At 45.0% G+C, this 14,926-nt stretch overlaps 1 protein-coding gene across 2 annotated transcripts; it reads right to left on the bottom strand.

Annotated features, from left to right (window-relative positions):
• Nucleotides 1–1,996: 1,996 nt before the first annotated feature.
• slc39a7 (solute carrier family 39 member 7) lies at nucleotides 1,997–11,359 on the bottom strand. Of its 2 annotated transcripts, none has more exons than XM_064348900.1 (8): nucleotides 11,210–11,359; nucleotides 7,830–8,483; nucleotides 5,921–6,089; nucleotides 5,089–5,169; nucleotides 4,687–4,815; nucleotides 4,032–4,280; nucleotides 3,200–3,396; nucleotides 1,997–2,552 (listed from the first exon to the last, which is right to left on the bottom strand). In XM_064348900.1, the coding sequence occupies exons 2-8, from the start codon at nucleotides 8,475–8,477 to the stop codon at nucleotides 2,298–2,300; spliced, it is 1,728 nt and encodes a 575-aa protein (XP_064204970.1). In that variant the 5' UTR covers nucleotides 8,478–8,483; nucleotides 11,210–11,359; the 3' UTR covers nucleotides 1,997–2,297. The 2 variants fall into 2 exon arrangements, with proteins under 2 accessions (XP_064204970.1, XP_064204971.1); XM_064348901.1 differs by lacking the exon at nucleotides 11,210–11,359 and adding an exon at nucleotides 10,917–11,055.
• Between the last annotated feature and the right edge of the window lie 3,567 nt (nucleotides 11,360–14,926).

The following is a 14,926-nucleotide window of genomic DNA, read 5'->3' as shown; positions in this document are numbered from 1 at the left end:
TATTTACACAAATACACACACTGCTACTGTTCTGAAACACAAAGACAAAACAAGAATAGAAATTAAAATACCAATTTTATTTTTACTATAAAAAAAGAAAAAAAAACGTAACCAAGAACAAAAAAAAAAACAAAGTAAAAACAACCTCTTTCCCTCCCCATCTCCCCCAGCCACATGTCGGGCTGGAATAAGCATGTGTGTGAGATGCAGAGAAGCAATACAACACAAAGGGTCAGCACGAGTGAGAAAGTAAAAAATCTGGAGCTATCATAAGCCCTATTTGCACGGGACTAGTATTACCTGGGGACCTCATGTGATTTAGAAATTACCCCCCCACGTCTGTGTTTTGTGCGGCACATTCGCACGGGATAAGCGAAGTCTGTATTTCACTCGAATTTACTGACATTATCCCCCCGGATATGATTGGAAATGTCAAGGCTCTGCTCTGCGTAACAGTGAAATACAACCCCAAATCACCGAGTTGCCAATTCGCACGGGACTAATATTATCACATGACCTAAGACTACAGACGACCTCCGCAATTATTACAAGTTAGAGGTCCCCAGGTAATACTAGTCCCGTGCGAATAGGGCTTTAGTCACTGCTCTGATTGTCTGAATTACACTGTTCGGTTCGACAGACCTTCGTACGTGATACACTGGGTCCAAGTGAGCATGCCTTTGGTACTTACCCAGGGTGCATTCAATAAGTATTTACGGATATATAATGACATAGGCCTTTGAAAGACAACTGTTGTCAAACATACATACTCACCACACACACCTGTATATTAACGTTTTTGACCAAATTTAATTTAACAGTCATGTTGAAGAAGGAAAAAAAAACCTGGCATCAAAAAAAAGACAAATCCCCCCCTCCTTCTATTAAATTCATGTCAGAAGCTTTTGGTCCAATAGAAATAACTACTGAGCACAAGGCAATATAGAACAGATATCACAATAGATCCAGCGTTTAACAAGCAGCCTAAAAAGTGCTTACAGAGCTCCCCCTAGTGGCCGAATCAACAACTGCAACATGATCCACATTACTGAAAAACAAATTTTTTTATTTTTTATTTATTATTTAAATATTCCTGACAAGCAGCTGAAATCAGCGCAAACTGTATGGGAACACAGGTTGCATTTTAAACTTAACAATGTTGTCTATGCTACAGAAAAGCAGTGCTGTTGCCATCTCTATTATATATAAAAAATGGTCCAGTTCAAGTACATCTACTGTGCAGCAAACAAGATTTAATTTTTTTTTCATCACAATGACAAACTGTCAGTATCATAATTAGCAATTTTCAAAGTCCCAAGTTTAAAAAGTCTAGTTAACTTGTTCCCACTTACTGAGGCCAGCAACTCCCAAGAATAGAAACTCCCAATACGCTCACTTTATTGTTATGAACTGACACGTTTCAACAATTTTTATTTGTCAAAGTATTTGACAAACACAATATGTCGAAAGGCATCAGTTAACAAACAAATATTTGAAGGTACTATGTTGCTGTGTTTGCTGTCCAAATTGGAACAACAGGCTAGATTTTTTTTGTGACAAGACACCCCACCATTCCAAGGAAAGCCAGTTTGCTTGTGGCAGAATACCACTAAAACTAATGTAGCTTGTGAGTCTACTTGTACTTGAATATTTCTAAATACAAACAAATAATAGTAGAAAAGTTACACGTGATTGGAAATGTTTGGCTGATTTTTTCAGCATATCTGGTTTGATTCCCTCGTCGCCTTGCCTGGGAATATGCATCTTGCTAAAAATGGAAAAGTAACTGTACGTCTTTAAATTTAGCATCTTGCAGCTCTAACATAAAAACAGCATCGCCATGGATTGCTGTTGGACTACAACTCCCAAGCTGCCTCCCTTAGCAATTTCCCTGGCTCAGCCTGATGACCTAGCGGACTCATCTCATCGACACATGACCCTGCCCTTCATCCCTGGCTTTGAAAACAACATTCATGTTTTTCTGTTTTACTATATGTTTTTTTTTTTTTTTTAATTTTTTTTTTTTACTATTGAGACAATGCAGTCCTTTGTTTGGACTTTCTGTCCATTCTGCAAACGAGAGAGACACCAAGATCACTCTCCTCGCTCCTGCTGTATCGCAACCCTGTTCACGAAAAGGAGATGTTGTTTTACTAGATTTAAAACTGCCCTGTGCTCATACTCCTGAATCTCAACTCATCTCCGACCTCCCCCTCCCACACTCCTGTCCCTCTCCCTCCCTCTCTCTCTCTCACCCACCATCATCCCCCTCTCCCTCACTCGTCACATTTTTTTGTTCACTCGTACTCTGCGATAAGCACCATCATGCCCACCCCGAAGAGCAAGGCCAAGATCTCCATCACCGATTGGCCCAGGGTGGACCTGCCCACCAGCAGCTCTGGCAAAACGGTCACCGTGGCGATGTACACAAAGCCGCCCGCCGTGAAGGGGAGGATCCAGGCCGTGGCCGCCGCCCCCACTCCTTCGGCCAATAGGGAGCAGGCTGTGCCGGCTAACGCTCCTAGGGCTGTCAGGAGCTGAAGACACATGGCCTGAGAGAGAGAGAGAGAGAGGGAGGGAGGGAGAGGGGGAGGAAGAGAAAGGGAGGGAGAGAGAATAGAGGAAGAGGGAGGGGGAGACAGACAGAGAGGAGAGAGGGAAAGAGAGCAGAGGAAGTGGGAGGGGGAGAGAGAGATGGAAAGAGACAGTGAGAATTGAATTTGAATTTGAAAGAGAGAGAGGGGGAGAGAGAACGAGAGAAAGGGACAGCAATAGCGAGAGACAGAGAGAGAAATGAGAGGAGCGAAAGGGCATGAGAGGATGGGAAGAGTGGAGAAATGGAATGAGAAAAAGAGGGAGTGAGAGAGGATGAGTCTCAGAGAGAAGGATGGAGAGATCGGGACAGAGATAGAGAGAAAGAAAAGGAGGCAACAGAGAAAAGGAGGGAGAACGATTTCACAATGTTCAGTCACAGTAAACGCAAAAAATCCTTAAAACACAAGCAGTCCTCAGACAGACACACAATTCCACGCCCGTCCCGCACTTTGGGTTGTAAACCACTGTAGGGAAAGGGGTACACACACACAGACACACACACACACAAAAAAGCTGGCATCCTCATTCTCATAATCATCATCCTCATCATCATCCTTATACTCATCATCCTCATCATCATCATCATCATCATCGCCGTGGTCACCTTCTTCTTGGTGCAGCCGGACTGGACGAGGATGGCGAAGTCCCCGATCTCGTGGGGCACCTCGTGGAGCAGGATGGTGAGGGTGGTGACCGCGCCCACCGCGGGCCCCGCCAGGAAGGAGGCGCCGATGGCCAGGCCGTCCGTGAAGTTGTGCGTGAAGTCGGCCGCCAGGTTCAGGTAGCCCGACACCTTGATGTCTGCAAGGCCGCCAGAACGCGAGGTCAGTGCACGGAAAAACTCGTTTCCCAACTTAAACAGGAAATACTGATACTGATCTTCATGTCTTTGGGAGCCACTAGCTTTTGGCTTTATCACTGAATTCACAGTGCTGCCATTTGATGTGAACGAGCGCAAAAGCTCTCTAGGTTACCTTCCCATGACCTCTGGCAGAATCCACGGAGACTCACACAACCAAATGTTTACAGATGGTGTTGCTGTGTGAGATTATATAGTGCATTATGGGAGATAATGTAGTGCACTAAGATCATATGCTGCATTCTGGGAGAATATGTAGTGCACTAAGATCATATGCTGCATTCTGGGAGAATATGTAGTCCCCTGAGATTATTATAAGGTGCATTCTGGGAGATAATGTAGTGCGCTGTGAGATTATATAGTGCATTCTGGGAGATAATGTACTGCCGTGTGAGATTATATAGTGCATTCTGGGAGATATTGTAGTGCACTGTGGGATTATATCATGCATTATGGGAGGTAATGTAGTGTACTGTTCGATTATGTGGTACATTCTGGGAGATAATGTAGTGCTCTGTGAAGTTATGTGGTGCATTCTGGGAGATTAGGTAGTGCACTGCAACACAACATAACTCACCTGTGCTTTTCTCTTCCTCTTTCTCTGGTGTCTTCTTCTCAGTTTCCTCTTTTTTCCTTCGTTTAACCCCATCTTTTTCCTCCGTCTTCTGTTCCTCTTCTTTCTCCTGCTCCGCCTCCTTTGCTTTGTCCATCTCCTCCTCCTCCTCCTCCTCCTTCTTGTCCTCCTTCACCTCCTCCTTCACTTCCTTCTTCACCTCCTCCTCCTGCTCCTCGTCCTCTCCGTCGCTCTCCTTCGCTTCGGGCAAGGCTGTGGAGAGTAAAGGACCGCATTAACAGAAATGAAACTGGACCCTTACAATCTGCCACCTACGACAGAATCACCCAGAGAATGACGCTCCGCCCAGAGATGCAACTGGACGCATTCCGTACGCGTTTAACGGAATGGGGCTGAATTCTCCCCGTAGTTAGCATTGTGAACCGGTAACTAAGGTCTCTTCCGAACGACGCTTGTACCCACAGCACTCTGCGAGGAGCGATTCGTTAAACAAGCTACGCTTTGACACGGTCTTCATCATGTTTGTACTTTCCATTTCATCCACCTGATTGTTTTTTTTGTTAAACTCTGTACCTGCTTGTACTGCTACGGGACGTCTGTCCGCCTCGTCTCATCTTAAATGTTTAATTTTGCGGCAGTAACGGGAGCGGGTGCTTACCGTGGGAGTGGGCGTGGCCATGGCCGTGCCCGCCTTTCAGAAGGCGCACAAATTTCTCCACCATGAGGAAGGCCACAATTCCACCCAGCACCCACAGCCCCACCGACATCATGTGGCCATGGGCTCCACCTGCAGGCAAGATGCGGAACTGCACCACTGAGGATCATACACTTCGCCAAAGCAGCAAGGATTATGTATAAGCGTTAAACATAAAGAAAGTCAGAAGTATCACAACAATATTTGGTGTGACAGGGTTAAGTCGATGCAGATACGTAGTAGGGCCAGGCTAAAAGCTGCATTTTATCTGTGCCTGAACAAAAAACATGGTCACATGACAGGAACTGCATTACTACTGCACATTCAGTTTCACATCCTGATGCTAAAGAGCATCTCTGTTCCTACCATGTGAGTGGCCGTGGTCATGTGACTCAGCACTGGCGTGTGAGTGGCCGTGCTCTTCGTCGCCGTGGTGAGAGTGGGGCTCTAAGGAAGCGAGAGGGAGAAACAGAGATTAATATTCCAGCAGATTACCTAAATTTACAGCCCGAGTCCAAACACCATTTTAGACCGATTTCATTACAAGTCTCAAGGCATTTAAAAATATACACATTCAGCAGCAGGACAACGCACACCAATATTTATTTATTTATTTATTTTCCTTCATTTAAACAGGTAGTCTCATTGAGATCGAGATCTCTTTTTCAAGAGAGACCTGCATGTACATGTAAAACACATATAAAACACATTCAACAGACAAGTGCATAAAAACAATATATAATATAAATGTTGTGATCGATTACATTTCAATTCTGTCCAGGAAGTTAACTGAAATTCAATCTAAGAAGGGGAAAAATACCAACTAAAGGGATTTTTCAATCAATGAACTGGATTCCAAAAAACTTCCTGAAGTGACTGAATCAGACTGGTAGAGCCCCCAGCCCCCATACCCACACGGATTTCTAATCTCTAAACCCTTTTTTTTTTCTTTCTAAACTCTTTTTAAAGATCATAAATATGTAATTTGGTTACAAAATATGTAAATATGTAACCAAACATTCTAATGCTGATGTCACAGTCACTACTGTTGACTGAAAGCAGTGATGTTCTAGAACACACTGACATTGTATTTTGTAAAAGAAAAAAAAAACCCTACTCTTCCAAAGGTTTAAAGAGGTCCGCGAGATCAGAACCAGCTTTGGACCGGCGCTACTGCACCGGGGGAACCCGTACAAACCCAGAGCGTGAGGGATGAGGTGCAGGAAGGCGTCTCCCAAGAGGCCTCCGCAAGCGAAGCTCAGCAGAACCTTGAGCAGGTTCTGGTGCTGGTCGGTGTTGGACTGGACCGGGATGAGGAACAGGATCAGGAAGGGGGCGGCACTGATCAGCAGAGTAGCACCGATGGCCTGATCGGGGTCAGAACCCGAGGAAAAGAACAGAACAGCACCAGCCGGGTTGGTTAACGTACCGCAGGACGGCTGGATTAAGATCAGGGGGATTTTGGGGCTGCCTGGATGCTGAAATCACTACGGACCTGGCAACCTCAAGGCTCACTGCATAATGCTGAGCTTATACCAGGAGATCCCAACCCTGTTTCTGGAGATCTACTGTGCTGCAGGTTTTCATTTCAACCCAAAATTAATTAACTAATTAACCCGATTCTACTAATTAACAGAGATCTGTAGCTGTCAAATGAGGCGTTCTTGGTTACGGTTGGAGGTAGGGGTGCACCGATCGATCGACCGTGGATTGGAACCGGCTGGTTCCCGCTGCATTGCACGCGATTGGTGACATCGGCAGATTTTGGCCGATCGTTATTCCGGTTTTTATGATGTAAGAAATGTGAGCAGAGTTCCATGTTCAAGTTGCATTGGAATGCCGCTGCTAGACCTAGATCTTCCAAAATGTCAGTCGTCTGGAAACAATATAATGTGTGTGAAGTGGACTTTAAAGGTCTGTTTTTTGTTTCGACCTGGTTCTTATTTTCGTAATATTTTTCATCAATGCTATTGGTTCTGATAGCATTTTACACAGCTGCTTCACTGTCAAGTTCGGCTTTTTAGACGTTTTTTTTCCCTGCTCTATGCCAGTAGCTTCACCATGGCATCTATGGGGCATATCAAGACCACAGGCCACCGGCTCTATGTACCTTCAAGCTGTTCCAGTTTACCTAAACCCGTTTATTGGGAATTGAAATATAGGAATAGGCATCAGCTGATTTGGCTTTTAAAAATTTGGCAACTGGAATCAGCTATAAAGATTAATGATCGGTGCATCCCTAGTTGGACTGAAAACCTACAGGACATAGATATCCAGGAACAGGGTTGGGAACTAATGCTTTATATTTATATACATGAGGAGAAAGAGAAAATTTAAAGGTCCAAAGGGGTTTTCAAATGCCTGGAACTAGTTTTTAAACATTTATTTAAAATTCATGATTAATGAATCCCATCCGTCCATTATCTATACCCGCTTATCCTGGGCAGGGTCAAGGGGGGTGCTGGAGCCTATCCCAGGATGCATTTGGCAGGAGGCAGGAATACACCCTGGGCAGGCCACCAATCTCTCCCAGGGCACACTCACCATTCACTCATACCTATGGGCAGTTTAGAGTGTCCAATTAACCTGAGAACATGCAAACTCCACACAGAAAGGTCCAGGCTGGATTTGAACCCAGGACCTTCTTGCTTCTTACGGTGCTACCCTTGATTAATGTATTGATTAAAATACCCTTAATTAAAATATTTTTGATTCATTCAAATATGAATTCTCCACAGTAAACCTGAAGGCAGAAAAGAGTGAAGGCAGTCAGTCATTTTGTCCTCATCCTGTCTAAATGTCCTGTTTGCACAGGCGACACCCTCACAGGTAAACACACTGAGCAGGTGTTTCCCCTTTTCTGGCAGAAGCGTATCATTACACACACACCCAGCAGCAAAAGGCACTTTAACAATGTGGACACCCGGACAGCAGTCAGTAAAAAAAAAAGGGGGGTGGGGGGGGAGGGGAGGGGGGTGGAGTGAGAGGAAGTAGGGAGTGGGGAGTGGGTAAGGAGTGAGCAGGGAGGAGGAAAAGAAGACAAGAGTAGGAAGAGAGAGAGAGTAAAGAGTGAGTAGGAAAGCAGAGAAGAGATTGGCTCTCTCTACCTGCGTCCAGAGCTCCACCATGTCCCTCCTCTCTCCCCCCTTCGCGTTTCTCTTTGCCCTCTCGGCTCCCTGGGCGTGGCTGTGCAAAGCTTCGTGGGGGTCGTCGTGGAAGTGGTCGTGGTCATGGGCGTGGCCATGGTCGTGGGCATGGTCATGGTCGTGAGAGTGGGCGTGGCCATGGTCATGGGCGTGGTCATGGTCGTGAGAGTGGGCGTGGCCATGGTCATGGTCGTGGCCATGGTCATGAGAGTGGGCGTGGCCATGGTCGTGGTCATGGTCGTGAGAGTGGGCGTGGTCATGGTCGTGGGCATGGCCATGGTCGTGGGCGTGGTCGTGGGCGTGGTCATGGGAGTCCTCAGGTGCTGGCAGGTTGGCCTCGGCGCTCCACTTGCTGGCTCCATGATGCATCTTCACCCCCTGGGGCTCGTGGGAGTGGCCATGACAACCGCCACCCCCATGCGAGTGGGCGTGTCCATGGTGACCGTGCGCGTGTCCGTGGTGACCGTGCGCGTGTCCGTGGTGACCGTGCGCGTGGCCGTGGCCGTGGTCACCGTGGGAGTGAGAGTGGGCCAGAGCGGACCCGGTCATCATCAGGAACGCGCTGGCACACAGTAATGCCACCACTAGGAGGCTTTGAGATGTCTTCATTGTTACCTGTAGAATACAAAGGGTGCACTACACTTAAACACCCTGTGAATCATAATCTCTGATATATTACACATAAAGACCCAAAGAACAGAATTACTGCGATATTAGGCCTTCATGAGGAGTTATGTTGTAACCAATCAGCAGAGTGCCTGTTTTGTGGGCAACCAATCAAACGAGAACTTGGAAGTGAACACCTATATAAAACAGACAAGTGGCGTCACACCTCCAAATATCAAGCATGTTTGATACTTAATAGTCTTAATTGTCCTAGGTACAATTAGCAAAAACTAAATACAAGCTACATCTTTACGTGGTTGCTTAATGAACACATTACATGCAGGAGAAATGTAATTGCAAATTCGACACACAAATTCGACCATGAAATGCACTTTTGTACGTCGCTTTTGTACGTCTGCTTCTCATCCCCTTGTTACGGAAGTGCCGCAGGGATCTGTACTGGGTCCTCTGCTGTTCTCCTTATACACCAGATCTCTTGGTTCAGTTATTAATTCACATGGCTTCTCCTACAATTGTTATGCAGATGACACACAACTCTTCTTCTCTTTCCCCCCCTCGGCCACACAGGTCAATGATAAGATATCTTCCTGCCTGGCTGACATCTCCACCTGGATGGCCAGCCACCATCTGAAGCTCAACCTCAACAAAACTGAGCTGCTCTTCTTCCCGTGCAAGACCTCCTTACTTCGTGAGCTCTCAATCATGGCTGATGGCACCACAGTGACTGCCTCTCACTCTGCCAAGAGCTTTGGGGTGGTCCTGGATGACCAACTGGACCTCAAGGAGCACATCAAGGCAACACCATGGTCCTGCAGATTCCTTCTGTACAACATCAGAAGGATTCGACCATACCTGACGACGCACTCCACCCAGCTGCTCGGCCAGGCTACGGTGACCTCTCGCCTTGATTACTGCAACTCTCTCCTTGCAAGCCTGCCAGCTTGTGCCATACAGCCACTACAGATGATTCAGAATGCCGCTCCCCGACTCATCTACAACCTTCCCAAATTCTTCCATGTCACTCCTCTGCTGCTCGATTCTATGTGCCTGCTCGATCACTCCGCTCTGCAGCAGCAGGGCGCCTTGTAACCCCTCCCACCCACCCAAAGGGATCACAGAGCTTCTCCACCCTAGCTCCCCAGTGGTGGAACGAACTCCCTGTCCCTCTCCGAACCTCCCCTTCACTACCCATCTTCCGCCGTGGCCTGAAGACTATACCTAGACTAACCACCACCACGCTGTATATTTCACTCTAAATCCCCCCCCCCCCCTTTTCATGACACTTGTTACATGTTGCCCCATCCCAGCACTTTTTGGTAATTTGTATTTGTCCTAATACTGTAGCTTATTCTTCTGCCTAGTTGGCTTTGCAGAGGTTAGGTCTGAATAGTGTTCACTGTGTGAACTAAACGGTGTTCTTGGCTAGAAATAGCTGTACAAAATAAGTATTGTACCTTACTGAACCTGTGTTTAGCAGTTGTCTATGACCATGAAATACACTTTTTGCATGTCGCTTTGGATAAAAGCATCTGCCAAATAAATGTAATGTAATGTAATAAAAGCGTCTACCAAATGAATAAATGCAAATGTGAACAACGCCCTAAGTTCTCTATCGCAGTGGCAAGAGTCACAGCTGCAAATTCAAACTAGCCAGGCTAATAAATTCCCCCACCATCATAACAAGAAGTTCAACATTCTTTTGCATTCTTGTATATTTTATATTGGTAGCATACTCACTTTATATGTACAATTTGTACATTTTTACAAAACTTTACTTACAATATGAAAAGGTGTATGGACACTGCGCCCACAGCTGTTGTCGCAGTGTACGCACAACACAGACCGCATGGACGTAGAAGCTATTATTTATGACCGTTTAATGGAAAGTGAAACACGTAGTAAAAATGTATTGGGGATTAACACCGCTAACGTTAACCTAAATATCTATATGCTCTGATCGTATAGTCACATCTTTACAGCAGATGAAACAGATTTACACCATATGAAATAGATTATAACAGATTATCAGACAATGATTGTTTAGACACTGACGGAAAATGAAAAATATGAAAAATATACGGCAATGACTGGACAGATTTGGCAAAACTGGTATTGCTAGAGGGGGCGGCATCGTACCATCACTGCGTTTCGCTTTCAAGTGAACTAACTATACAAGTGCACATCCAACGAAAGTGTTCATCCAGTTGCTATTTTAGCTAGCCTGCTAGCAAAGTAAATGGACGCAAGAAGAATCAATGGCCAAATACTTCAGGGCCTGATAAGGGACCGGGAGAAGTTAGGTACCTCCATTCTTATAGCCTACTAAAATCTATCCCTAAGTAACTTAACGTTAGTTATCCTGCGTGTTGCAAACTTTAACCAGCCAGCTACTGAACTGAAAACAAGACCTGTAACGCCAACCGTGTTATCCAGCTTTCTCCCGATAGCTTTCAAAAGTCCAGTGACGACTGGACACCCTGTGCCTGGAACAGCAGAAGGGGAGACATCATGTGAGATGCAATGGCCAGCAAACGTTAGCCGGTTGGATGCTCATTGCAAAGCGAAATAATGCAACGGAGCAAGCTAGTTTATCCAACCAATGCTAGCTAACGTTAGAGTATAAGCTTACAACTCATCTCACTGGCTTGATAAGACTATGTCGCAGGACCAGGAAAATTGCAAAATAATACTCTGCAAAGCAGTACAATTCTTACCAGTTAGTAGAACCGTGCTGCCGTTTGCAGTCTATGGGGTAAATACAGTAATTAATTATCTTACGTATTATTATTGTTGCCTAGACAGTGCCACTTCTCACCTACTATTCTTTCTCAGACGTGGCATCTAGGCAACTCAACACAATTCTCGCGTGATTCCGTTTGATCGGCTTTAAAATATCGTGAGATTTTCTGCGAAGAAGCGGTCTGAGCTTGAACAGCAAACCGGATGTGCTGAGCAGGGTTGCCAAATATTACACAAAACCCCAAACGTAGGGGATTTTAAAGGAGGAATGATAGAATTTTCAGGATAATTTTAGGGAAAAGGATCCCAATATAGACATTGGCGTGTTACCAAACAGTTTTAGTTCATCACCTTGAAACACTTGCCAGTTTCAGCACTAAGCATATCTCAAAGCATTCACTGAATATTGAATGAATGAATTAATTCATGAAATATGCATCATTGATACAAGCTCTGAATCTGAATAAATATCAAACAGATAAGAATTAATTCAAAACTGCCAGTGGTTTAGCTAACCAGCTGCACCGGGAACAACAAGATGAACCTGAAGCCACGTTCACAGCCTCAAACACAGATCATACAAACTATAACTTTATGAGTTATGTGCAAGGAATGAGACTCTAGTCCATGTTACTCACCTGTCTGGATCCATAGGACTAGATATTCTGGATGCTTTTTATTTAGATTCAAGTTGATAGCTTATCTAAAAGTGCAAACTCAAAGATAGTGCACAAATTAAGTTATTTATGAATGAATGACTGAATGAATGCATGCATGAATGAAACATTGCATTTACATAGCCCTTTTACAGATGCTCAAAGCGCTTTACAGTGATGAGTGGGTACTCACCTCACTCACCACCAATGTGTAGCACCCACTTGGGTGATGCACGGCAGCCATTTTGCGCCAGAACCACACATCAGCTGAGGTGGAGAGACAGAGAACAATTTTTAGCCAGTTAAATCAGGCGATGATTAGATGGCTGGTTGAGAGAGCCAGGTTCAATTCAATTCAATTTTATTTGTATAGCAAATAAATATTAGTATAGAGAGAGCTGTCACAAAGACGCTTTGCAGAGTAGCAAGGCAAGAAACAGAGCAAACAGAGCAAACACCAAGCCTGAACGCACAAGTAGCAAGCAGAGTAAGGCTGGGGATTTCACTAGAATACTGGGGAACCCCATACTCTTTGTGATGAGTGTCATAGCATCTTTAATGACCACGGTGAGTCAGGACCTCAGTTTAACATCTCGGCACCTCCTACAGCACAGTGTCCCCTTCACAGTAATGGGGAACCGAGGTTTACTAGGCCAGAGGGAAGATTTCCCCTTGCTTTATGTTTTTAAATAGCCATCTCTATCATAAAATATAACACTAATAAGTGTTCAGTACATTGACTTGAACTTGAACTGAATATCTATTAAAGTAAAACCTTAGGCATACAGATACACCTCAAACACATTTAATAATAAATGAAATAAAAATCAATAAAATGAATACAGTACACTAACAGTTGAGTGGAAATGACAGCATGTAAATATATATATACCGGTTCATGGGAGGATGCAAGCATGTAATTAAGACTTTGACTTATCTCTTTGTTGAAAGAAATATTTTGTGGCTAGTCTGTTGTCATCAAAACGAGGTGCGTGTTATTACTTTTGTTTGTGTAATGTCTGAAATGGTAGAATTCATGAATAATTTACAACATATACATACAGTGAGCTCCATAATGTTTGGGACACAGACATGTTTTTTTGTCTTGATTTGGCTCTGTACACCTCAATTTAAATTTAAAATTGTGGAGTACAGAGCCAAATCAAGAAGAAAAAAAGTTTTAGTCCTTAATATTATGGAGCTCACTGTATATTGTGTGCTTCTAATTCATGCCATGCAAAAAAGATCCCTTTAATAGATTGCATATTTGCTATCTACCATGTATAATCAAAATGATTGTTTGTTGTAGTTATACATAAAGAACCAAAGAGAAGAAATACTATGACATTAAGCCTATTTTATGCATTTAACATATGTGTTTATGTTTTGGCTCAGTGAACACGTTAAATACCAAAGGAATAAAAGTGATTGCACTGGGTCTTCAGTGACTGTTATTGAATAAATTACTGAACAATTGGTTGTTTTATTTCACTGTTATTCTGTATTTCATAGAAATATTTTTTTTGAGAGAGAGAGTGAGATTAAAAAATTAAGAGCAACAGGATAAAGGGGTGATGGCCAGTGGCTGACCTGCAGTCTTTGGCTGAGCAATTGCACAATATACAGTCACACTTCATGCTATGTTGATGCTAAATTTTATGGCAATTTGTCCAAAATGATTCAAATGTAATTAAAAAATGTATAGACACCCAGACACAGACAACTCACACACACAAACACACACACACACACACGCACACATGCACACTCACACACAGACACACACACGCGCACAAGCACGCACAGACAAAGACACACACACACACACAGACACCAACACACACACACACAAACACACACACACACGCGCACACAGACACCGACACACACACACACACAAACACACACACACGCACGCGCACACAGACACACAGACACACACACACACACACCGACACACACACAAACACACACACACACACACATGCACACATGCACACTCACACACACACTCACACACAGACACACACACGCGCACACTCACACACAGACACACACACGCGCACACACACACACACACACAGACACCGACACCGACACACACAAACACACACACACACACACACACACACACACACGCGCGCACACACACACACAGACACACACACACAGGCACCCCCACACACACCCATGCTTCTGGCCGGACAGAGAGGACGTGGCCTAAGTAGAACCAGACAAATAAACTAAGGAATTAGACGGGCATTCCCGAGTCTGAATCCTTGACTATTCCAAGTTAGTTGAGGGTTCAGACACCTCAGCCTCTCACCCCTCTTCAGGTTTTTTGGGTGCTCTTCCTTACCATTAGGGGGACAGTCACCACCCCCCCCACCCCCCACCCCACGCCCCATTCTCCTGAGGCAGAGGCGGGAAAACATGATGGATTGTTAAAATGTAAATCAGTATCACATTTTTTTTTGTTCGATTGGCGGGCATTTGCAGAGCATCTGTCCCTCCATCCCCCCCGACTCCCCCCCTCACCCACGGTCCCCCTGTGTCGATTCCCCCCTTGACCCCTGGGGTCGCCCCTTGCCCTGGCCCTCCCCGCCCCCCCGTGACCCCTCCCGAGACTGGCACAATCGTTGACCCCGCCCTCTAGACGGAGTAGCCAAAGTTCAAGGTAAAGACGCGGCTCCCCCCCCCCCCTCCCCGCCCCCCACCCGTCTGAGCCCTACCCGCTTTCAGCCGTCGTGATTAATCGCGCCCTCTCTCTCCTCTTTTCTCACACCATTTTCTCCCCTGTGGGAGAGAGGGAGGGAGGGAGAGAAAAAGAAAAAAAAAGTTTGTCACTCAATCTACAACATAAAGCTTTTGCAAATTTATCGTGCCTCTCCTCAGCAATTTTTGGATCAACAACCAACCCCCCCCCCACCCCATTTTCTGCGGTTCATTCAAGAGTCTCACTACTGGTGTGTGTCTGTACAGATGCTGGAGAATTCCTTGCAGGCATGACAAAAAAGAAAATCTATGTCCAAAAAA

The sequence above is a fragment of the Anguilla rostrata genome, chromosome 8, assembly GCF_018555375.3.
Source record: "Anguilla rostrata isolate EN2019 chromosome 8, ASM1855537v3, whole genome shotgun sequence".
NCBI lineage: Eukaryota > Metazoa > Chordata > Actinopteri > Anguilliformes > Anguillidae > Anguilla > Anguilla rostrata.
This window is presented reverse-complemented; position numbering and strand designations above follow the sequence as displayed.

Bases quoted from the DNA above. Each gene is read 5' to 3' on its own strand.
- slc39a7 (XM_064348900.1), bottom strand. From the start codon at position 8,477: ATGAAGACATCTCAAAGCCTCCTAGTGGTGGCATTACTGTGTGCCAGC. The intron at 6,090-7,829 runs GTAGAGAGAGCC...GACCCCGATCAG, and splicing joins TGGTGGAGCTCTGGACGCAG to GCCATCGGTGCTACTCTGCT. The intron at 4,816-5,088 runs GTAGGAACAGAG...TCTTGCCTGCAG, and splicing joins TGACCACGGCCACTCACATG to GTGGAGCCCATGGCCACATG.